The sequence below is a fragment of the Pyxicephalus adspersus genome, chromosome 6 (assembly GCF_032062135.1).
Source record: "Pyxicephalus adspersus chromosome 6, UCB_Pads_2.0, whole genome shotgun sequence".
In the NCBI taxonomy this organism is placed as follows: Eukaryota; Metazoa; Chordata; class Amphibia; order Anura; family Pyxicephalidae; genus Pyxicephalus; species Pyxicephalus adspersus.
In genome coordinates this window covers 62162582-62187780 of record NC_092863.1, presented here as the reverse complement: position 1 = coordinate 62187780, position 25199 = coordinate 62162582, and the positions used below count along the sequence as shown (strand labels likewise).

Sequence of the window (25199 nt, the reverse complement as noted above, 5' to 3'; positions counted from 1 at the left end):
TTTCTGAAATGAGCTCTTTGCCTTATAACATAATGCAAAGATAAAATAAGTAACATGTTTACAAAATAACTCGATACTGGATCTATTGTCCGCTATCTATCAACTGGTTACCATTTTCCTAGGATATACAAGTCACAGACTAAGGTAGAAAATATTCAAAAAAAGTATAAGTATGGTTGTATTGCTTACTAAAAGCCTGCTACAGCATATGCAGGTTTGGTCCAGAGGAAACTGGACAAAACCATCTCCCAAATGTTGTAATTTCCAAACAGTTGGATCTTTTTGTTAGATATTTTTTTCACCCCTCTATTATGTTTAACTTTTGCTGTTAAAAAGTTTCAATAAAAATATTCAGTAATTTTTAAATTCCATTATTGTTTTAGCTAAAACTACTCTTTGGTATTGTATTCCAAGTATTTAATATACATACTCCAAAGAATCGCTCTGTAATCTGATGAAACATTCATCTACTTTTTTACACACAGATGATCTCACTTTGTACTTTTTATTTGTCATTATTTTTTAGTATTGACACTGACTATATCTAAATATGTAATTTAAGTCACTTCTTAGATGCCCTTTTTTTCAAATAGATCATATTATGTGTTTATAATTATCTGTGGCTGTTTGCTGTTTATTTTGAGTTGCAAGTTCTTCATTGCTCACCTATCAGTGTCAAGCATATATATAATTTCTGTGCTGTAATACAAAGTGTTAGGTGAAGGAAGATTGGCATGGGCATTGACAGGTAAAAAGACAAAACATTTCCATAAATTATTGGTACAGACAACTTCTGTTAGTATAAATATGTGAATAATTCACACAGTGCTAGTTCATGTATGACCACACATGGTTAGATACAAAGAGGAGCTCAGCCTTTAACATCCATGCTCCATGTATGAAGGAATCTTTTCTCCAGGGCCATGAATACCAGAAGATCAAACCGTATCCTTCTCTACCCAAAACAAAGACATTTGTCTTGGGTGAATTTTCTTTTTAACATGTTCATTTTATTTCATTCTAGTTTTAGTCTAGCTTTAATCCCTATGCATTGGTGTGAAGCTAAATACGTAAACTGTTATATAAACAATTTTTACAAATGTCCCCACCATGAAGATTATCTCCCTTTTATTTGTCCTGATAACCATTGTTAATAAGACAGAAAACTATAGGAAAACAGACGCAGTGCAGTGGTGTCAGAGGAGACCTTTTAGGAAAAATTAACTGGGATGAAATATTTGTGCACGTTGACAGGATTTCCCCCAATATCCTGTTGTCTTTAGAACAGGAATTTAAGGTAAATCTCCCTGTAATATGCAGTATTTCCCTGCTTTTTACCAAATATAAATAAGTTTGGCTGTACATACTAAAGCATAAAAAATTACTTTTACTCTCCACTTTGTTTATTTTTTAAACAAAGAAAATTTAATTGTTTTACCTTGCAATATGACAATTTAGAACCATGTTGCCAGAAAGGTTCTGCTTTTGGGACTGGCTTGCTATTTTGCTCATTGAGATCTTAGACCACCCTGCAATTGAATTTGATGTTTTTTGAGATAGGCTTAGGTTTGGTCTTTTCTACAGGGATACGGACACTGTAGCTTCCCTTTTTTTAACACTGAAATTTCAGCAGTTGCTTATAATCAGGATTGGAGCTTCATACTAAAAACCAGTTTAAAAGGATTTGTTGACTACCTTTATAAAAGAAGAGAATAATTCTGTAAAATTCTTTGCAATCATTATAATTTTCTATTAGGGGATAGGAGTTCCACTTTAACAGCATCCTAACTGCGTCTGTCTGTCTTTTAGGCCTTACCAGTGTGGACACTGTTCCCAATCCTTTTCCCAGCCATCGGAATTAAGGAATCATGTCGTCACCCACTCAAGCGATCGACCTTTCAAGTGTGGCTACTGTGGCAGAGCGTTTGCTGGTGCTACTACATTAAATAACCATATTCGTACTCACACGGGGGAAAAACCATTTAAGTAAGTATTTTTGCTGCTAGATTATTGACATCAACATACAAATACACAGTACCTGGGAGATCTATACCTTTTCAACCTGTCTGGAATGGTAACAGTCTATATATGCAAAAGATAGCTGTAATTGGTGCAAAGCTCACCTAAATATTTTTATTGTAGCAAATATTTGGTTTTATGGAGCTCTAATAAAATAAACATGGAGGTTTTAAGAACTGCTGCCTTTATGACTGGGACTGCTGCCTCTATGACAAAAGGACAGCGCCAAAGTCACATTGTGACCAGCAACAGGCCTGATTTAACAAAACTCCTTGAGGCTGCAGAGGATACACTTTCATCAGTTAACCTGGGTGATACAGCAAACCTGGAATTGATTTCTTCAAGTCATTTTCAATTTTTTTGTAAATGTTTTCAATCCTGGACCTGATCCATTCCAGGTTTGCTGGGTCACCCAGGTTCACTGATGAAAGTGTATCCTCTCCAGCCTTGGAGAGCTTTAATACATCAAGCCCAATGTATCAGTAGTAACAGAAGCTCTCTTTCGGAAAAAAAAGGTAATGGCTATAAGTATATTTTAATTTGAATATAGCCTTGATGCCTATTTTATTAGACAATAGTCTTCTATAGCCACAAAAGGAGGAATCCAATAGTAGAGAAATTGAGAAAAAGAAAATAGTTTTATAGTATAATAGTTATATAGTATAGTTATATAGTATTTATAGTAGAATAGTTATATAGTATAATAGTTTAATAGTTTTAATAGACAAAAATATATATCTGGGGATATATTTTGAGCTGCTATCACCCACAATAAACATTTTTCGATAGACCTGCTTTAAAGGAGAACCAAACAGATCAGCAGTGTCTTTATTGCAGAAAGGGACAGGCGTTGTCTCTTCTGCAATAAAACATACTTACTTGTCTGATTATTGTCTTCTAAACCAATCACTGAGCTGCACATGTGCTCAGGATACTAGGATGCTGAGATGTGCAGGGTATCCTGAATGAAGAATATGCAGGTAAGTATTTCTGACTTCCCTGAATTGCATACTAGTTCAAGTTAGTGATTAAGAAAGTTTTAAAGAAAAAAGGGTTAGTATAACAGACAGGCAACTATCATTTTCAGAATGTCAGGCCCTATTTTTCTCATATGAAAAGTTTACTTTAAATTATTATATAAGATTAGTGCAATATCAGTATTAAGTACACAGCTCAGCGCACAAGATTAATCGGCCAACATAGTCCTCAAGGCAGTAGTGTACTGAGTATATCATAATTCTAATCAATTGCCCCTTTGGCTTGTCAGCTAAGAGTGGCACTATTCATTTACCTTTCCTTGGATATAAAAAAAACTCATGTAAGTTTATTTCTTTGTTTTCAGTATATCCTATATGACAAAGAAGCTTACTACCATTTACAAGTCTTTTTTACCGTATTTACAGGTGGGAGAGTGTGATGAATAGCCCCCATTAGTGTTTGTTGTTGGAAGAAATGGAAAAAGCGATACTAAAATCCTGCTAGATACATAATTGATTTCCCCTGACTGCTGCGTATATAGATTTTAGTAATTAATTGAAGAGGTTCTGAGGTCAAAATGGAAAATAGATTTATTTTAATGTTTAGGTTTTACATATCTGTTACTGGGTTGACTCAACTATTTGTTTCTGTTTTATCATTTTTGTGATAAATATGAAATGCAGATTAATACAGCAACTTTTCTTATTAATCATCTACATTACCAGTTGACTTGGAAGGTCTCTTTTGCTATTGAAATATAAAATTATCAGTAGGATTATGAACTCATTTATAATTGCCAGCCCTGAATATATCTAAAATGTAATTACCGACATAAAGAATGCGGGCTTGGTGAGGTGTCTAGTGTGATCTGTGCTTTTCAGTCACCCAATACAAAAAGCAGTAAAGAAAATAAACAGATGTTAGTGTCAGAAAGTGTACAGAAAAAAGCAATGTGGAAAAAAAACATACCTATAGACTTTGTGGTGGCCAATACATGTGCCAACCACTCTTTCACAATCTGAGCCCAAGTAATCTTGGCATTGTCATCTTAAAATAAGCCCGTACCATCAAGCTTTGGCGATATCGCTGCACTACTTGTGAATTCAGAGCAGGAATTGCCATTTTAATGTAGGCTGCCCACACTACACTGGGATCAGAGGATATGGCAGGAGATGTGACTATTAGCATTGCCACTTCTAATTCACAAGCCTGTTGTTCCTATATCAGCTCATGGCAACACCTAGTCCTGCCCACTTTTTGATGTTTTGATTGATATTTCTGTATGGTCTGGTGGCCACATTGTATATGGTTAGTTTCTCGGTTACTTTATAGTACAAAAGTTTCCATGCTATCCTTTCATTAAACACAGTTTTTTTTAACATCAACATAAAGTCAATAAAACTTCTCTGTAACTCAGAAGAAGTTGAGATATTCATACAGCAGCAAAATATGATTTATCCCACTACCTTTATTAGAATTTTGTACACTTCCTAATAAGCCCTTTCCCCAATTCTCAACTGTAGGGAAATCTTTAATATAACAAATGGTGACCACCACTCATTACAGCTTTAGATAAACGCAGAGATTGCCTCCATGTGTTAGAGGGAATGAAGAACATTTTGTATATATGTTTTTTGTGTTAGAGATATATTTTTAAAAAATCTTTTCATATATCTACATTTGCAATTGTATATAACATTATCAAGCCCACATTTTGAGCTCTTCAGCATTTCCCTGGGTTTACCAGGATGTGCTCTACTGTAATGAATAGAGAGACTTTCAGTTAGGTAGACATACTTAAAACATAAGTCTTATGGTGCTATTATAGTTCTATAATTAGAATATCCTTTTATGCTTTATGATGCTAATGTTCTGATTCGTCCTTGTATAAAAAATATATTTGTAAAATAGAGATCCTGTGTAAAGTAAAAAAAATCAAATATACCAAACCCATTAAAGCATTTATTTAAAGTAGAAACAAGTATAAAACAAAGTGTTATACAGATTTATAAGTGTTGTCCTATTTGTTTCCCCTAGCAAAGTCACAAGAATGCCTTGATTCTTCCAGACCTGTGCAGATGTGTTTGCTTTCTTTTATATGGTAATATTGTAAGACTACCCTATCTTAAATCAGGGCACCTTTTCAAGGCCTGTGCAAATATTACAGTGTGAGATGTCAACATAGCTGGAAAATGAAACTTCTCATCTTAATACATAACAAATACACCAAAATAAACAACACCTTGCACCACAATTTACAGTGCCAAAGTAAATTTCCATCCTTAGCCTCTTCCTCATTGATTGGTCCACCACTGGTATCCACTTATGGAGCCTGATTTATTAAAGCTCTCCAAGGCTGGAGAGGATACACTTTCATCAGTGAAGCTAGGTGATCCAGTCATTTGCTATTTGTTAAGCAAATGTTTTCAATCCTAGACAAGATCTTTTCCAAGTCTGCTAGATCACCCCGCTTCACTGATAAAAGTGCATTCACTCCAGCCTTGGAGAGCTTTAATAAATCATGCCCAAAGTGATAATAGTGGTTCCTGTATACCCAGTGGAGACCCACCAACTTTCAGGTCCATTTTTCAGAGATAGCACAGGACATTTATTATTAAATGAGTAGTCCATTGAAGAATAGCTTGGCAAACTTTAGTCCATGACTTTAGAGGCAAAAATACAATATGTCATGTGACCTCCTTTAATGGACAGCAAAAGACCAATTGCTTGCTTTACTGTCCTTTATGCAGTCGGAAAACTGCGGTTGCAGCTGAAAGGAGTAAGGTTTAGGATTGAGTTTAGGTTTCAGTATGCTGTAATTTAGGTGCTACTTGGATGCCAATAAAGCTTGAAGAATTTTGGAGCACTGAATGAACTATCTGCTTCTTATATTTACAGGAAATGTAACAACTACCAATTGTGCCCTGGCCCTGCTGATACTAGAAGTACTCAGTGCTGCAAAAGAGCTTCAAGGTTTTTTTATACCTGTTCCTACACTACACAAATATTTATTTCCAGTATTTATATAGCACCTACATATTACACAGGACTTTATAGATTGATACACAAGAAAAAATAATGTGCAGTCTTAAGGGTCACAGAGATCATAAATCCTTTTCATAATTTAGCATGTGCAATAGAAGATAAGGGAAAAGGAATACAGAACTGTGTAATGGCATTTAAGCACTAAGAAAGTTGTAAATGTAGTAAATGCCTCTATTCCAAGTTTATCATGCTGTAAAAGGTAGTATATTTTGGTACACCAATCTACTAACTAATCAGTTTTCTAATAAACAATCAGCAATACACTAATGTGTCATCAGCACTCTAGGCGTTCAGAGAGGATCATCTGCTCATAGACGTTAATGAATACACCAAAAATCATTAGGTAATCAATACTTCTGAGTTATTTTCATTGAGCTGATAGGTCTGATACATTAATGCTGACATTTTACATTCGTCAAGATCACAGTGCAGTTTTTAACAGTAGAGCAGGATGCTAAGAATATTCCCAGAAAGACAATCAAGGAAAATAGAACTTATTTATATGCAATATCTGCTTCTGAAGTCTAACTGGATATATGTATTGCCAAACATCTTGAGTTATATATTCCAGAGAATTCGCCAATACATTTTAAATACAATATACTTACTACAGGGTTGAGCACAGATATACAGATAAAGTAAAACCTTAAAGTGGACCTGTCCACTTCATGAAATACAACAGCTTTTTAAAGTACCCCAGAAAACACTGACAGTTCTTCACAACCTGGGATGCACATGGTGTGCAAACAAATGTAATATATCTTAATAAAATGCCATGGGAAAAGCTAATTACAATTAGATGTTGGCAAACATTTGTAGACATCTGACCATCACACCTATACCATTTGGAAAAGGTATTTGAAAATTGGACATTTGGCCATATGGTGAAAGGTACTCAAAATTATTGAGTTTTTGGTGTAAAGGGTATAGTTAATTCTACAGCTAATAAAGGGTTGTAGATCATTTTGCATTTCCAACCTTGTGGCAATAACTTAGGGAAGATCATTTTCTGTACCAGCAAGCCGAGCACTTTAAGCATATTGAACAGGATGCCAGGGCTGGGTCCTGGATGGTAGATACATTCCTTCTTTAGGTCAGGGTTTTGCCAGGTTTTGTACTGCAAAAGAGTCCCGGAAAGGGCCCAGACTCTTGAATTGGAGGGAAGGATCTGGGTGGGTCTTCTAATCCCACTGCAGTACAGCCCAGGCTTTCAGACAGACCCAACAGGTATGTCTGGGGGCTGCCAAGAAGTAAGTGGGGCAGTCTGAGCCTGAAAGCAAGGAGCAAAGCTAAGGGGAGCAAGACTGGGAAGCCCATGTTGTGGGACTAAAGTTTTTCAAAGTGCAACTTGTGCTACCTGTGAGTACCAGGTCTTATCCTGGTGTGGCCGCATGGGCGGCAGGACTTTGTTTGCTAACTATTCTGACATAAGCAATTTTTTGTTTCACTGGACTAAGCTGTTTTTGTTACAATATGCTGAAATGAGGCTGTTTTGAGTTAAGCTTGTCCCTCAATAAATGGACGTGTAAAATATCCCACAGTGTTTAGTGTATGTTTGTATAAAAGAATGTGTGAGGGTCATATGATAACAATCTTTCATGGAACAGCGCATGTGACAAAGGACAAGGGAAAACTAGAAGAAGCAACATCAGAAGTAACACAATACAGTTGTTGTTACATGTAACCAATAGTCAGCATAGTCATAATATTTACAAAGGTTTCTGGTCAGAGTTTTCTGTGTATAACATTTTTTTTCTTTTAAGTATATTTGTGTAGTCTTACTCTACTACATTTTAGGTAATATAAAAAATGTTGACTCTGCATGGTATAAATAGGTCCTTTGCAGCTTTTCCCTTGCCTTGATATATGGAAATATTTCATTAAACAATCCAAATCCTCAATTTACAGTTTAACACACTTTTGAGAACTATGTGTGTTTATATGTCACTCTCCATCATGTGTATTCAAATCCACCTAATACCATTTTAATATATTGTGAAATTTATTCCTTGCACAAGTTCCAATGTTTTGTTAAGTTTAACATGCTTGTTGAATCCTTTAAACAATTTATTGCCATCGACATGCGTTGGCCAGGTTGTACTGACCTACAGTACAAAGTGGCCTTCTGCACTGGAAACCTGAGACCATTTTAAGAGCACAGCCATGTCTTACATTTCCTAAGAACGATATAATAGCTGTGGTCTGAAACTAACTGAATTTATAGCTCAATGGTAATCACTGACAGTTTCTTCAAGCTCACCCACACTCTTGAAAGGAGCTTTCTTCTAAATGTCTGTATTTTTGTCTGAACTTTAATTTCAGAATGACCTGTTGTGTATGATTAATATAATGCTGCTACATCCAGCAAATAATTCTGCCTAATCTGGATATACATAGCTAGTCTAGAAACGTTCACATCAAGCATTGATTGATTTCCAAAAATACAAAATGTGCACCATCAAACTCCCACAAAGATTATACTGTTTTTACTTAGGTTATTGCAATTTATTATTTTTTCATTGTTTATTATTCAGTGAAGCAGATTGAATGGGTTTATACAGGACCTAGAATTTTTTAGCAGAACATTTTTCTTTGTCTTTTATGCTATACTGTTAGAAAGGCCCTGTCACCACCCCATGGACCCCAAGTTAAACATATTAGGTAAATGTACTCACATGCCATAACTCACTATGTCTTTGTTCCTACTCCCTCTCCTGACAATGGTACTTATAATTTGAATCTCCTTGCACACATTTTGGAGTGTCAGAGGCTGAGAGGTTTAGCACACACTCATCTTACAACACTCCTAGAAGAGTTTAAAAGTTTTTTAGAGTTTTGTAAGTACTGCTTTCAGGACAGCAGCGGTGCAACATTAGGAAATAAAGACATGTTTAATAAAATAATGCCGGGCTATGGTATGTTTAAGTCACCGGCATTGAGTTGACAGAGTGTCTAAAAAATACTAATATAATAACACACTTGGCTACTTATTAATGTTTACGGGTCATCAATATCTTTGAAAATAATGTCCTAAAAATTAGGTGATTGCCAACTAATATAGTTTTTTAAAATTTTAATTAGCTTTCAGAACTTAGGTTTCAAAACTTGGTTTTATGGTTCTCCAATATTTGACATTTTTTTCTTTGAGAACTAAAGTTTTTCAGTGAGTTGTCCAATGAAAGTATATACTTTGAGCATAATACATTTTAGACATCATTCACATTAAAGTTTTTTTCATTATATATTATTCCTTTTTTCACTTGTTTTTACTTTGTTGCCCTTGAAGGTCTCAGATATTGAATTCCAGATTTCAAATTAGCAGGAGGTGAAATTATATTTGTCATCAATTTCTTTCTGGAGGTTACAGAGCAGAAAACCGCAGACAAGCCGCTTCTTTGATGGCTTTCTCCTAAAAATCTCTTTTTGTTCTTTATCTATTTGATGTGACAGTGATCAGTGCAGGGACAAGACAGGCCTCTCTGGAGAAATCACCTTCCCCTTTCTATTGACAGGTTCCTCTGATCTGAATCAGATGGGCCATGCCCTATCATAGTCACTAAGACACTTCTAGTAGCCACCAATTAAACCTTTAGGGATAGTGAATCCTGAAGCCACTTTTGAGTGTCTGTTCTGATTAGACATGGTGAAAAAACTTCTGACACCCAAAAGCGAGGATACATGGTCTTATTTTTTCTCTCTTGTCTTCCCTAGGTGTGAAAGGTGCGAGAGGAGCTTCACACAAGCTACACAGCTGAGTCGACATCAGAGGATGCCCAATGAGTGCAAGCCGATAACGGAGAGCACAGAATCAATTGAAGTGGATTAACTGATTGACTGGTTGGAATTAAACTGCAAGGAAAGTCATGATTAAATGTCACGGACACTTAAGCAAAACCAAAGATTTCCTCTGAACAACTTTCAATCAGGCCCAGAAAACCAAAAGCAGTAATAAAATAAGTAAGATGTTAAGAGATATTGATCTTGGCATGGAAGAGAGACCAAGAAAGACATTATTTATTTATGAGTGGGGGTGAAACATATTTTAAAGGACAAGGGGACTTAACCTTTTCAGTCCCATCATCTATACATAGCTTTATTTCTAAATACTTTTTGTAAAGAAAAAAATGTTATTTAATACCAAAGTAAAAGCTCAGTTACATTTTTTTTTTGCCCACATATATATGACAATGAATACATATGGACTTATTTAGAGATGCACCTTTTTTGTAGCATGATGTCATTCCTCTAAACACAGCGGCCAAGGAATTATTTAAATGAACACAACATGGATCAGACACAGTTACGTTTGGAGGACTAAAAACAAATACCGCAGTTTGTGCTTTCGTTTCATCGTAGTAACAAGTTAGCGTTAATGATCTGTGCGTCCAGATGTTGTTGTGATGGGAGACATTTTAAGGACATTTAAGCCATTGTCTGACCAAAGAGGACAATTCACACTTTCATCATCTACTGAACCTACTTACAAAGCATACTTTGTGCACTTTTCATGTTAAAGGTTTCAAAGACATTGTTTATGATATGTGGGATAGTTTGGGGGAAGTAAATATGTTGCAATATTACAAATAAATATATAAATGTATAGATATAGTGTGCGTTAATGAGCAGAAAAAAATAGTCATTTGAAGTTTCTTTTCTTTTTCATATGGAAAGGGAAGTTGTTTTGACAATGGATCATGGAATTTCAAAAAAATAAGAAAAGGCACGCACCAGAAAAGCAACTAGACTAGCTGGGGGGTATTGCTTTCTTCATTTCTTTCTCCCAAGGAAATATAACAGTTTCTAATTAATAATGAAACTTGCAGCTCTTCTTTCTCATGTTTCCATGATGCAAAGCAGCACATGCATACTGTGAAAAAAACACCACTCTTGTTCACAGGTAGTTTTCTTTGGAAAAGGGGGAAATACAACGTTCCATTACTCTAAAAGGGTTTTTATGGCGACGTGACAGGTAATGGGTTTGTCAATGACAAAATGGCTAAACAGTCCTATTTTTTTTTTAATTTATATTAATTTTAATTTATATTACTTGCACAATGTGCACTGCTGAAATTTGAGAGGGGGGTAAGCAGAATTTCTATTTTAATGGTTTCTGTAGTTTGCTTCTAACTACTACCATGTATCCTTTATTCTCTTCTATGTATACCTGAATTACAAGTAATAGGAAAAGCAGCAACATATTTTCATTGTGGTATCTAGAACCCCCAAAAGAATTATATCCATTTGCCAAACCATCAAAAGCTAACAAAAACTGTTTTAACTAGGGTGGGTCTTAGTGAACAAGTTGGTTTTAGTGAAAGTGAAGAAGTGTTTGATGGATTAGCTGAAACTAGCCTCAATAGGATCTACTGTAAAAATGTAGAAAACAAAATGACTACAAAATCAGAGTTTGTATATAACTGGTGTATATCTGGTCAGTTTTTTCCTTCTGTGTTACATTTGGGGGAAACAGAGGTCCTGGAGATACAGCAGAAAATTAAAGCAAATCATTTAAAAGTTTTGATCAATTTTCTAATTAATTTGATGTCTTGTCTTATCGATCAAAAGTATCAAATAGTGTATAGCTGCCTTAACCCTCTGCTATCCTAGCTAAATTTTGTCTCTATGTATTTGCTAGGTCCAGGTGAACACCGCAGGAGCTATCAAAATTGTCTATTTCTCCATCAACTTAAATTCTGTATTCACTAATGTTGCAAGGCTGTATTAAGTGCAAGCCCTCTCTAATTCTCATGGTTAAAAAGACATACCAAAACAAATAGCTCAAAATGTACTCATTTAAAGCCCAATTGAAGTCCCCCTGTTTAGTATAGTAGTACAGTCAAGTTGCATAGAAAAAAACTGTAATCTTTTGTAAAACATAACCAACCTGAATATACTGAATGACCAGGTTTTTCCATCAATGAATTTTTTCTTCCCTGATGGACAAGCATATTCCAAAATGGCAGTGGCTGGGATTCATTGGGCTCAAACTGTGAAAGATTGATTCAGGGAGCATGAGACTAAAGCTACGTACACACTTCCAATTATTATCGTTGTTAAACGAACGACGAACGATCCTGCACGATATCTACGAACGATCGTATAGCACCGTCAACTTAAATTCTGTATTCACTAATGTTGCAAGGCTGTATTAAGTGCAAGCCCTCTCTAATTCTCATGGTTAAAAAGACATACCAAAACAAATAACTCAAAATTTACTCATTTAAAGCCCAATTGAAGTCCCCCTGTTTAGTATAGTAGTACAGTCAAGTTGCAAAGAAAAAAACTGTACTCTTTTGTAAAACATAGCCAACCTGAATATACTGAATGACCAGGTTTTTCCATCAATGAATTTTTTCTTCCCTGATGAACAAGCATATTCCAAGATGGCAGTGGCTGGGATTCATTGGACTCAAACTGTGAAAGATTGATTCAGGGAGCATGAGACTTAATTTTCACAGAGTGCAGATCTTTGGGATGTGCTGGAAAAAAAAAGGCAATATACAGTCTGACTCTCCCATCAATAGAGGATCTTGGCAAAAAAATAATACAAATCTGGATGAAAATAAATGTTGTGACGTTACATACATTTATCAAAATGATACCATGGTGAAATCATGCCATAATCAAACCTCAAGGCTGTCCAACAAAATGTTGGATTGTGGGACTTTTTCTTGGCCAGGCAGTTTATATTGTGCTTAAGGCATGACAACTGGTGTCAAGTGATTAAGATAAAGTAATGCTAGAATGTGTTTTGAAGCTCAGCGTTTTATGTCTACAGGCCACTAACCAAGAAAAAAGAGAGCTGGTTATTAACTTCCTGAACTATAACAGCCCCTGACTCCTCTCTACTTCCATGGTCCCCCTCTTAGTGCCTACAGCTTTATTTTGGATTAATCTCCTAATGTAAAGAATTGTCCATACCATAGAGGTAATGTTGGGAAAAGTTATTACCGTGTGTGGTATGGTTTGATGCAGTTCCCCTTTAACCCTCTGTCCTAAGCACTGGCCCATGAGTGCTATTTTGGTAAATACATTTGCGTAATAGAATATTTTCCCAGTTAGTAACCTGTTGGCTGTTAAGCACTGCTACCCTTTACCAACTATGGTATTAAGACCAGTGGGTTTATGGCTAGTCTTTTGTATGTACAATATTTATTTTCATCTTACAGAATAAACATTACACATTGAGGTATTTTGAAGATATTTTCATTGTTAGGTGCTGTCACCTGTCCATGACCTGGAATTGTTTTCATATCACTTTATTACTTAACAATAAAATTTGACTTATCAGATTTATCCTATATTAGAATCACGATAATATCTAATATTCTATTCTATTAAATTGTACTTTTTTTGTTTCTTGACAATAAGATGTACATATATCAACTCTGAACTTGACTTCATTTTTCCAGCAAATACAATTGTGAAGCATTTAGTTATTGTTAGGAAAAATGCACATTGATTAAATTCATACTTATTGTTGCTCAAAACTACATAATGATTATGATGGATGTTTACGCTGCACATTCACTTACTGTACAGCTGAATAATTTGCCATGAGCCTAATATCCTTAGTGCACATAAAATAATTTTATATCTTGGCATACAACAAACTTAAGATGTACAGCAATGAGTTTCCCTATAAAAATACCATTATATTTGATTGCATATTTTGTGCAAATGGATTTGTAAAGTATTATATTATACAAGCACAATACTTAAAAGTAAAATGAAATGTGAATGCATCACATAATCAATAGTTACTGACATTACATCGGATGATAGATATCAACACATGTAGAGTGAGCTGCTATTCTTTCTAGAAAATCTGCAGCCTTTGTTTATAATGCTTTCTCCATTTTAGCATAATGAAATTTTCTGAAGATAGTCTGCAGTCTTTAAAATTATCATTATAATAACCGATAAAAGAAAACATGTGAAGATAAATACATAAGAGCTGCCATCACTTACTAATGTGAAGTTAGGGGGATTATTAACTAGGCAGGGCATTGTAGACAAACATTTCTCAACATTTTTTAAACATGGGGGGACCATGTTAAAATAAATAAATAGAAAGTAAATAAATTAAAGTAAATAAAATAATTTTGAAGTCTTATGAATACTATAATACCTATATCCACAACTCAGTGGGATAAATACATCTTAAATTGCTGGCCAGTGGGAACAATGTCACTCTTAACGTCAAAAAGATCATTGGGAGTCACTTTAACTGGCAAAAATTGCTGATTGTTCATTGAACTCCTGGGAACCTCTGGAAGAACCTTATGACTTTAACTATCCCTGGTTGAGAATCACTACTGTAGTCCATTGATCACTGAAAAATCTTGTAGGGTTCTTTTCAGGGTATGTAACCTTTTGATTTTTAGAAGGACCACAATTTAAAGAAGGAGGAAATATACCTCCTAAACATGACCCAGTCCTGGAGTCCGGTACACTAGTAATCAATAGGTGTAGGCTTGGGAGATGACATTCACATTGTTGCTTTGCTACTTATGTGCAGCATCAGAGTCACAGGTTTCAATCTAGGACATGACTCTGGAGTTTGAACATTGTCCCTGTGTTGGCATGCACCCTGGATTGCTGCCACATCCCAAAACATACTGGTAAGTTGGCTTCCCTCTAGCTTTAGACCATGTTATGGACATCTGACTATGTTAGGTACATAGGACTGTGAGCTCCTTGAGTCTTTTACATAGACTTCCTTTTTACCTCCTTGTTCTAGGTCTGTCAATTATGAACCTGGCAAAGTGTGTGTGGTCCCCTATGTCAGCAAAATAAATATGTGAAACACACGAAAGTGTCAGAAAGTGACTATGGTCATGTAAGTTTCAGCACTAAACTACCAAACCCAGGATTATAGGGCGTTGCTCTGTATTCCCCATTTTTGTTAGGGTAAATTTACAGGTACACCTTCCCTCTTTTGTACGTTAGGACAAAATTTTTCATTTTAGTTTTTTAGAGTTTACCCTGTTTACCCGTTTGGGAGATTCACCGGCTCATTTTTCCTGCTGACTACTGTCACCAAGACAGAAAGTAGTGGAATATGCAAAATTTAAGCGCCGTCACCAGGGCAAGACGTGAGGGTGAATCCAGTGGGGACAAATGTTCCATTACTAACTAAAGCAGAATTTCCTTTACTTCTGGGAGATTTTCTTTATTTTCCTGTTGCAGCTCCAGTACAGAAAGTAGGTTTGATACCTTAATTATTTTTGATTGGAAATGCCTTAAGATATTTATATCTCCTGTACACCCACTCCAATGATCTGTGCTGGCATAGATGAGTTAGGGCCACCTATCTTCTCAAGACTTTTGCAGAGTGGATTTGTGCTTGACCAAGCAATTACAAAATGTACTGGGCAATGTGATCAGATTCTAATAAATACTCTTTAGACTGTGTAGCTCAAAAAGTACTAACAATACTTGCTGATCCTGAGATGCTACATACAAAATACACAGACATAACCTATTTTACTGTGGCTATGAAGCATAAAGAATAGTTTTGTTATAATATGAATAGCCCTCACTCCATTAATTAAAAAAATAATAAGTAAAACTCACATTTTAGGAATTCCAGCATATATTATAACCATAGTATAGTACTACCATATAAATTATAGCTAAAATCTTTGTGAAGTGCTCAAAATACCCTTCCCACCAACATACATGCTGTAAGGACATTTTTAGTTTATATTGAACAGAAAGACTGACATTATTCTAGGTTACAATCTTCTCAGCAAGCTGAACCCTGCTACAACACGGAGTGTTTCTTTATGCTTTCCAGCTGTGATGTGGCTGAAACATTTACGTCACTCTTGGGAGTTAATACATAGCATAATATAACCGAATATGTTTTCACTCGCATTTTCTCTTATTTACACAGTACATGGGATTATAACTGTATGTTGTGGAATATTTTTATAGCTATCACGCTTGGTGTCACTGGTACTGAAGCAGGAACGTGATTTACACAGAATAAGTCCTATCTTTGATAATCCACTATTTTCACACATCATGTTCCATAATAACTGTACAGGGTATGCTCATTTTTTACACTTTACAATATATTCTTTTACTGTTAGTTGCATAGTATACAGTACATAACAATACTAATATGCATTGATCACAGATAAAGTGTAACCAGTGAATTGTGTTTCTTTCAAAGATACTAATAAGTAATATAGCAACCTGTAAATTAACATATACTTACCAATCCTACTGCCATTCTGATAAATGATATCTCTCTTGCAGGGCTATGGCAGCTGCTGGCACCTTCAGTATCAAATACCCAGTGTTGGATGCTTGAGTCTCCTTGCTAAGTGGCGTAATCCCATGTACCAGGTGCTACATCACTAGTGTGTTCCTTTAAAGTAGAACTAGAGGTAAAATAATAATAAAAATTGTGACCAGACAGGTCATTTATGGCAGAAGGGACAGGCAATGGCCCTTCTGTAATAAAATAAACTTACCTGCCTGATCACAATTTTTAGTTACACTCAGCTTTCCAGATTAGCCAGGACAGAATGATGTAACTCCTATGTATGATTTTTTTCATTTCCAGAACCCAGTTCTTGCCAGCTGTATAATAGGAGCACATGAACAATGACCACGTTGGCTTTCAAGGAACTACTAAGCTTAAATAAGAGCATAAAAGCAAAGTTCAGACATTTATCTAATGAAATACAGTATGACAATGCTTGCCCCTTTTATATCATTGAATAAACCATTAAATGTGCTGTATCCAGTGCATAAAGCCCATATGCCATATAATCCCCTTCTCCTCTCTACCATTTCCATCTCCAGTTCTATGCACCTTGTATCAAGGAAGAAGCTTTAGAATAACATAATAACACAATAAAAAAAGTACAGTGATTTTAAAAAATTGCCAGAATATGATCATCACAGAAGATTTATTATAGACAATGGGACTAAATCAGCTATAATGGTGATTATTTTTAAAAAAAATGAGGACTGGTAAGAGAAATCAGACTTGTTCATGGCAGGTAAAGCTCTCCCATGCGTATTACAGGCTTTGGAGGTCTATAGATGCCTTTAGCAGTTTTGGAAGTGGAAGACACTACCTCGGTATGGGCAGTGCAATGCTAACTTTAAACTGAGTTCCCAACCTGTGATATACAGAAATACTAAATGAATATATATATATATATATATATATACTGTAAACATATTCAGTATTTCCATATATCGTGTCTTTGATTTATAGAGTTTTATACATAGTTTTTATTACATTACGTTTACTGTATGAATAGATTTGTTTTGTGCAGTAATATCAGCATTTGGAAATCAGGTTATAAAATATTAAGAAGTCTTGGATCCCATGTTCAGTAACTTTCAGACTGTTCATTTGTTCAAAGGAAACTGGGATAGTACTGATGCTTCTCTCTACTATATTTCTGATTTTGTCATAAAGTATTTGTATTTAAAAAAAAAATGTTCATTTGTTCTGATATCTACTGACCCATTCAGCGCCCCATGGTGGTTTATATCTTCAACTTTGGGAGCTACTGGTTTAGACACAAGATCCACACTTTGCAGAAGATCTTGAATAAAGCTGTGCGTCTATTTGCAAATTTTGTGAAACAAAAATCTCTGTCGTTACCTAAACACTGAAACCATTTAAATAGACCACATAAATAGACTACATTGATTGTACTGACAATTGGTAAGTATGCTGGGGATTTGTATTGTTCTTTAGATTTCTTTGCTTACAAATTTGCAATTATTACTGTGGACTGAATATCTATAACTGCTGGTTTGTAGCACAGACACTGTCTACTTTATAAGTCTTTTATCCAAATCTGGGTGTTACCTTTCATTAAAGCAAGATATTAAAGAGCTTATGATAGTATCATAAAGGTAAAAGTCAGCACTAGAAAACAGATTAGAAACAAATCTGTATTCATTTCCAATCTTTAGAACTGAAACAATGTAGTTCTGACAGCGATATACATTCTACACATTGACTTATTTATGTAACGCTGGTTTGAAAAGAGAATGTATTTTCAGAAGTCAAAGTTGTTTGAAATACACACTGTTTTAGTATAAACAACCAAAAACAACCATTGAAGAACCACATTGAGTGCCTTCTTTAATCTTGGACAGTCATGCTATTTGATGTTCATTCTACCTATATAATAAAAGAAGAACGGTATTTCCTAACTTATGTCACTTAGAATCAGCAGGTCATCAATAGTGAATGTAATTTATTGATCAGCAAACATAACCTTTTAGAACATGTCTTTTTTCATTGAAGCAAACTGCTTTCCAAACATGCTGCACTACTTCAAACGAACTATAACATCCCTATGATAGAATTTGTTAGCTTTACATCTTTTATTTCTGCAAATTTAACTCTTTGCTGTACAGTTAAAATGTGAATGTGTACCCAGGTGAGAGAGTGATTACCACTTATCTCCTGACCTAGACTTTTTTCCTGGAATGTCTATGTTTTTTTGTCTATGTGCCCTTCTTCACTGGTATATTGCTTTTTCTCTTGTGTCCTTGTTTTTTTGGGCTGCATTGCTTCCTTAGACCTAGTGAGGCTGATTCATCAAGCAAAATCGGAAGCTCGCTCGCGCATTCGTATTCGCGATCCGAAATCGTACGCCGTCGCGCAATTCAGCAACTGAAAGAGCTCGCTGCCGGAGCCGCGCATCTCTGGCAGCTTTACACTGGCGAGCTTGCATTAACCTTAATTGGCGGATGCGCGACCCCTATTGCCCATTTTGTTATGAAGGCAAGCATCCGGCTGGCAGTGAGGAGGCGAGTGTACGAGCGCATATGACTCCAGCCCGCGGTAAACCGGCTCGATATAACGGCGCGAAAGTACGCGCGACCAGTGAGTGCGGATTTCATTGATAAATTAGGCCCATTGTCTGTCAAGCAGATTAGGATGATTTCAGTGGGCCTGATTTATCAAAACTATCCAAGTCTGGAGAAGATAGCCCATCATGGGTGAACCCAAATGATCCAGCAAACGTGGAATGGAGCTAGTCTAGGATTGAAAACATTTGCCATATCATAGCAAATGATTTTAAGGAATCCACTCCAGATTTGCTGGATCACTTAGGTTTATTCATGATAATCAATCTGTTTGGAGAGCGGTTGTAAACTTCTGTTTGTGTTTCTCTTCTATTGCAAAGTGAATCATGCATGAGGTTGGAAGTTTAATATTTACCCAGCAGCAACAAATGACCACCAGACTTTCCACTAAACTGCTGTTTGCATGTATAAGAATAAAAAAATTTTTGGGTGTCCTCTCTATAATATTGGTTTTATCTTTCTAACATCATTGCTGTTGAATAAAGAATTTATATATTTATACATTGTGAATATAATACATTTTCATTTCTTCTAATTCTTTAAAAATGTATATTTATATTTTACATTTAAAAGATATTATAAAGGCTAAAAAAATTAGTTTATGCTTGCAATAAAGAAGCCAGGAGACATATTTGAAGGCAGATATCTTTGTGGGATAGAGAAAGAAACAGGATGTTAATTACTTCTTAGATGAAATGGAGGGGAGACACACAGCCTAAACTGCCCCATGTCAACCATGTACCCCAAAGGTTTATAATGGAACCCTCAAAGCTATTTATGCTTTATAACTGTAAATAATGTTTACTTAATATATGATTAACACAAAACATTCTAATACAAATGATATACAATATAGATCTAGAGGTTTGTGTCTATAAAATCAACACTAAAGATTTCCATTACAAGTTTATTCAGGTTTTGCTTTACTGAAACCAATAAAACCTTATGCAAAAAGCAGATAACGATAATATAATATGTAAACATGATGTATTTTTTGAAACAAATAACAAACAAACAGTAACAAGTAACAAAAAAGGAAAGAAGTGGAAAAGCATAAATGTATTTACATTATTAATTTAAAGTTCCCCTAATTTTGAAATGGGAATCACCATCAACAGGATTCAAATGACTATGCATAGGGGAATCTTTTAAAGATCAAGCTTTTATAAAGGTAATGTCAGATATATGTCTTCTTAAATTTTCCCCAAGGATGTATGTATATATACATACAGCATGGCTTCAAGAAAGACAGAAGTTGTCAAACAAATTCACTCTCTTTTTATGAGGAAGTAAGTAAACAGGTAGACAGGGGAGTAGCAGTCGATATAGTGTACTTGGACTTTGCTAAAACATTTGACACTGTACCCCACAGACGGTTGGACTGCAAGTTATGGTCCATAGGTTTAGAAAAGTCAATCTATAAATGGATAGAGAACTGGCTTAAAGATCGCATCCAGAGAGTTGTAATTAATGATTCATACTCTGAATGGGCTAAGGTTATTAGTGGTGTACCCCAGGGTTCAGTCTTGGGACCTTTACTGTTTAACATCTTTATAAATGATATAGAGTTTGGGATTAAAAGTACCATCTCTGTGTTTGCAGATGACACCAAAATATGTAATGGAATTAAGTCCATACAGGATGTCTATAGTCTACAAGCAGACCTGCATGTACTGTTTGATTGGGTAACCAAGAGGCACATGATATTTAATATAGATAAATGTAAAATTATGCACTTAGGGGCTAACAGCATGCATGCTTCATACTGTCTAGGGGGAATACATTTGGGGGAGTCAGAAATGGAAAAGGATCTGGGGGTTCCAGTGGATCATAGACTTCATATCATAACAGCATGCAATGCCAAGCTGCAATATCTAAAGCTAGTAAAGTACTTTCTTGTAATAAAAGAGGAATAGACTGCAGAGATGGAGACATAATCCTGACCCTGTACAAAGCATTGGTCAGACCACATCTGGAATATGCAGTCCAGTTTTGGGCACCAGTTCACAAAAAGGACATTGTGGAATTGGAGAGAGTGCAGAGAAGGGCAACTAAATTAATAAAAGGAATGGAGGAGCTCAGCTATGAGGAGAGATTAGCTGAACTGAATCTATTCTCCCTTGAGAAGAGATGTTTAAGGGGGGATATGATCATTCTATATAAATATAAAAATGCTCCATATAGAAAACTCTCTTCCCCATTATTCACTTTGAGATCATTACAAAGAACATGAGGGCACTCTTTGTGTCTGGAGGAAAAGAACTTTAAGCTCCGGATAAGAAAGGGATTTTTCACTGTAAGGTCTGTGAAAATGTGGAATCGGCTCCCTCAGGAAGTAGTTTTAGCAACTACCATAGAATGCTTTAAGAAAAAGCTGGATGTTTATCTAGAAGCACAGAATATAACTGGGTATTAAGGATTTAAAGTAAAAATAACAGTGAGTGTTGATCCAGGGAACATCCGATTGCCTCATGGAATCAGGAATGACTTTTTTTTCCCCTGTTGAAGCAAATTGTACCAGGGGTTTTTCTGCGTTCCTCTAGACCAACTATGTCTTATAGGGTATTAGATCTGGGATATGTCTATTTCCCTAGTGGTTAAACTTGATGGACTTGTGTCTTTTTTCAACCTGACTATGTAACTATGTAACTATAGAAACCAAAAGAAAAAAATTCTCCTTATTAGATTTACTGTAAAGTTCGAAATTAAATCAGAGTTAACAGATTAAAAAAAATCTTCAAAGGTTCCCCATTACTAGCCCAAATGATAAAGCCATCATCTGCATACTTGTGCCTCGACAACATGCGCACAGAAACAGAGTCTCCATCCCCAAAAACAGATGACTCCAACCCCCCAGGCTCAGGTTAGTATATGATGGAACAGACGATGTATTTTTGCTACTCCCTGAACCTATTGGTAGTATCATCCAATAAAAGTGTCTTAATTAGAAATAAAATACAATAGTCTAATCACATGAGTATTTTTCTGAATTTTTAAATTGTTGATTGGTATAAATACCAATATATATACCAAATACTACTATCACGGATTAATTTGATTGATTTAATTATTTATTTACATTGACAGGAAGTAGGAGTAGGATTCCTAATGGATGAAGAACAGACCTCACACATTGATGGTAAAGGCTTTAAAAAAAGAAAATGTAAAAGGGTTTGTGTCTGGCGAAAGATAGGAGTGAAGAAACAAGAAGAGCAGAAGATAAGCAAAACAAGAGTTGTGTCATCAGTACTAAATAAAATATATGATAAGTGTTCAAAGTAGTTATGAAAAGACTGTTAACTCATCAAATGGTTTAGGTGATACAAGCCATGACATCGAAAGTGATCTGAAACATTGACCAGAGACACAAAATACCTTAAAGTTCTTACTCATTTAGGGTTGGGCTAGTAAGAGGGCACATACCAATAGGACTCCTTCCCCATCCCCTGTTATTAATGACAGTCTAAAACTTAATGAAACACAATGGAAAAAATAGATTAACTGTCAGGATAAGATTTTTTTTCTTTGTTTTATATTTATATCAAAAGTTTTTTTTAAACACACCTTTAAAAGTTAGTTGTATTATTTTACTTTAAGTAAATGTAAAAACAAAAACTACAACTTGACATTTCTAAGATCTGCATTGGTTTCTTTCATTTTTCCTCTTTATTTTAACTTGCCAGTAACACATCCTAACATATGGGAGATTAGTTCTGTAGTTCACAGATATAATATGCACAAAGTTATTATCCATGGTTTAGAAAATAATGCAGAGAGCACATGAAAAAAAGATTTCTGGGAAGATCTACAAGTATTTTTTTTACTTTTCTAGACCCCTTTAACAAAACATTTTCAATAGTATATTAGACAAAACAAAAGATAGAAATAGGGGTCCATAGTCATGTCACTACTTTTCCTCAGAGGAGCTCATAATCAATTTCCTTACCATAGTCAGGCAACTTTTGAGGTTAAAGTCAATTAAGTTATCACTACGTTGTTGGTATGAAACCCATACAAACACGGGGAAACCAAACAAATTCCATGCTGATAGTCTCCTGGCCAAGATTCGAACCTCATAAAGCAAGAATGCTAACCACTTAACCACTATGCATATATTTTATGTGTGAGATAAATACATGAGAGCTGTCTGACCAATAACTTGTATTTTTGTCCACTCATTCTTCATATTTATACAGCCCTCACAATACCGACAGCCAGGTTACCTAAATTATCTCTACTACAATTAGTCAACACAATTATTCGCCTCCTAGCCCACAGTGTTTCACTAGGCAGTAAAGGAGCAACATTTGGCTGATAAGGTCTTGTTTTCTTTTCTCCCTTGTTGTAAGTATATTCCATGTCATCACATGTGAATGGAGCACAGAACACCTAATTGGACCTAAACGCTGCATAGGTCTCCCCCAATCAGAGCTTCTGTTCAGGGGTTACATTAGGAGGAGGGATATTTCTACACATTATAAAACATAAAATAATAAACTTTTATCCATTTTCTTAAAGACTGCCATAATCTGGCATTTGTATGTAAACACAGCACTCATATTCACATAGCTGCAGCTTTTGTTCCATTCAATGCTAGGGTTCTGACAATATTAACATTCTAGCACTATGGAAAAAGTTTTTTTTTACATCATTCAGTTCAAGCAGTTTTAAGAGCTATGGCCACAAATGCCGAAGCAGTGAGAAAACTCATAGAACCAACACATGACTGTACAGAAAATAAAATATTTTATAGGTAAGTAGTGATCAGTATAGCTGCTTTAAAGGATTTTGTTGCTAGGGTAATATTATTACCATATATTTGTATATAGTGCTGACATAATATATAGAACTTTATAGTCCATTGCCATGTCACTGTCTGTCAGAGGAGCTTACAATCTTACAATGTCCCTAAGTAATGTCACTAATAAGTTATAGTTTAGGGCCCTATTAGCATACCCTTATGTTATTAGGACATGGGAGAAAATCCCTATAAACTGGGGAAGAACATACAAACTCCAGTGTTTTGCCAATTCAAGCATGGGACCCTGGAGATGCTAACTAAAGTCCCCCATTCTAAAATGGCAAAAAGGTGGGATTTTTATTGCAGAAGACACAGACGATGTCCCTACTGCAATTACCATTCTTACCTGCCTGTTTGTTGTCGTCTTTTCTAAATTACCTGAGATGCCCATGTGAGGATGCTGAGATATGTTGGATATCCGTGCATCCCCCAGGGCTGCTGGGAGGGCTGAATGAACTTCCGTACACATACATGGGAGTTATGTTATCCAAGCCTTCCAATTTAATATGGCTGATGATTCAACACCTAAAAGAGGACCAAGGACAGGTGACTGTAACTAAAACATTGATCTGGCAGGTCAAATTATTTTATTGCAGAAGGAATATCACTTACCTCTTTTACAAAAAGGAACCTACCTGGTTGCAATTTTTAGGTTTTTTAAATTTAGTTACACTTTAAAGAAACACACTAGGGACATCGCACCTAGGACATAGAATCACACCAATGAACAGGGAGACTCCGGTACCCAGCACACCAAAGTATTGGATGTTGAAGATGCCAGCAGTCATCATAGCTCTGCAAGAGAGAGATCATTGCTCAGACTGGCAGCAGGACAGGTAATTATATGTATTTTTATGGGCTGCTATTTTAAATAATAATGAGTTGGAAATAGACAGGTTTATTGGTTACACTTTAAATGTTATCAATGCATTTTGTACATGAGCAGGAGTTATGTCATCCCAGTTTGGCCAATCAAGATAGTTGAAGATCCAACACCTAAACGAAGATTTGGGTTTGGGTTATTGGTTAGGAAAGGTAGGTGCAAATAAAAAAATTGAGAATTAATTTATATGTTCATTTTATTGCAGAGGTAACAGGTGATAGACCTGTGCCTCTATCACCAAAGTTGTTTGGTGATAGAGGCAAAGGCACTTTTACTCCAATATTACTGATCTGCATATTAAGAGAGTCTTGTAGCCAGACAGCCAGGCAACTTGTCTTTTTCCTGTATTTTTCTTCAAGTCTTATTGTTTAATGGATTATCTTAAAGCTCCCAGCATTTAGGTTTTATGTACATTGATGGGAAAACATACTCTCCTCATACCAGTAGAACATTGTGGATGATTGCAGTCCTCTCTTCCACTTGTGTTATGTGGATACATTACAGCAATAGTGTAATAAATGGTAATGTGTCCTGTAAAGTAAACTGTTTGAAAACTGGGCAAGGTATCTGTAAACAAGCACCTGCCAACTGGAAACTGTACTCTGACAGTGC

General features: G+C 35.5%; 1 protein-coding gene across 1 annotated transcript in view; it reads left to right on the top strand.

Annotated features, from left to right (window-relative positions):
• Positions 1-11531, top strand: part of PRDM6 (PR/SET domain 6) — a 75262-nt gene extending 63731 nt beyond the window's left edge. The window contains exons 7-8 of the mRNA XM_072416032.1: positions 1810-1986; positions 9754-11531. Coding sequence (XP_072272133.1) covers positions 1810-1986; positions 9754-9868 — 292 coding nt within the window. The 3' untranslated portion in view covers positions 9869-11531. The remainder of the gene's footprint in view (positions 1-1809; positions 1987-9753) is intronic.
• Positions 11532-25199: the final 13668 nt, after the last annotated feature.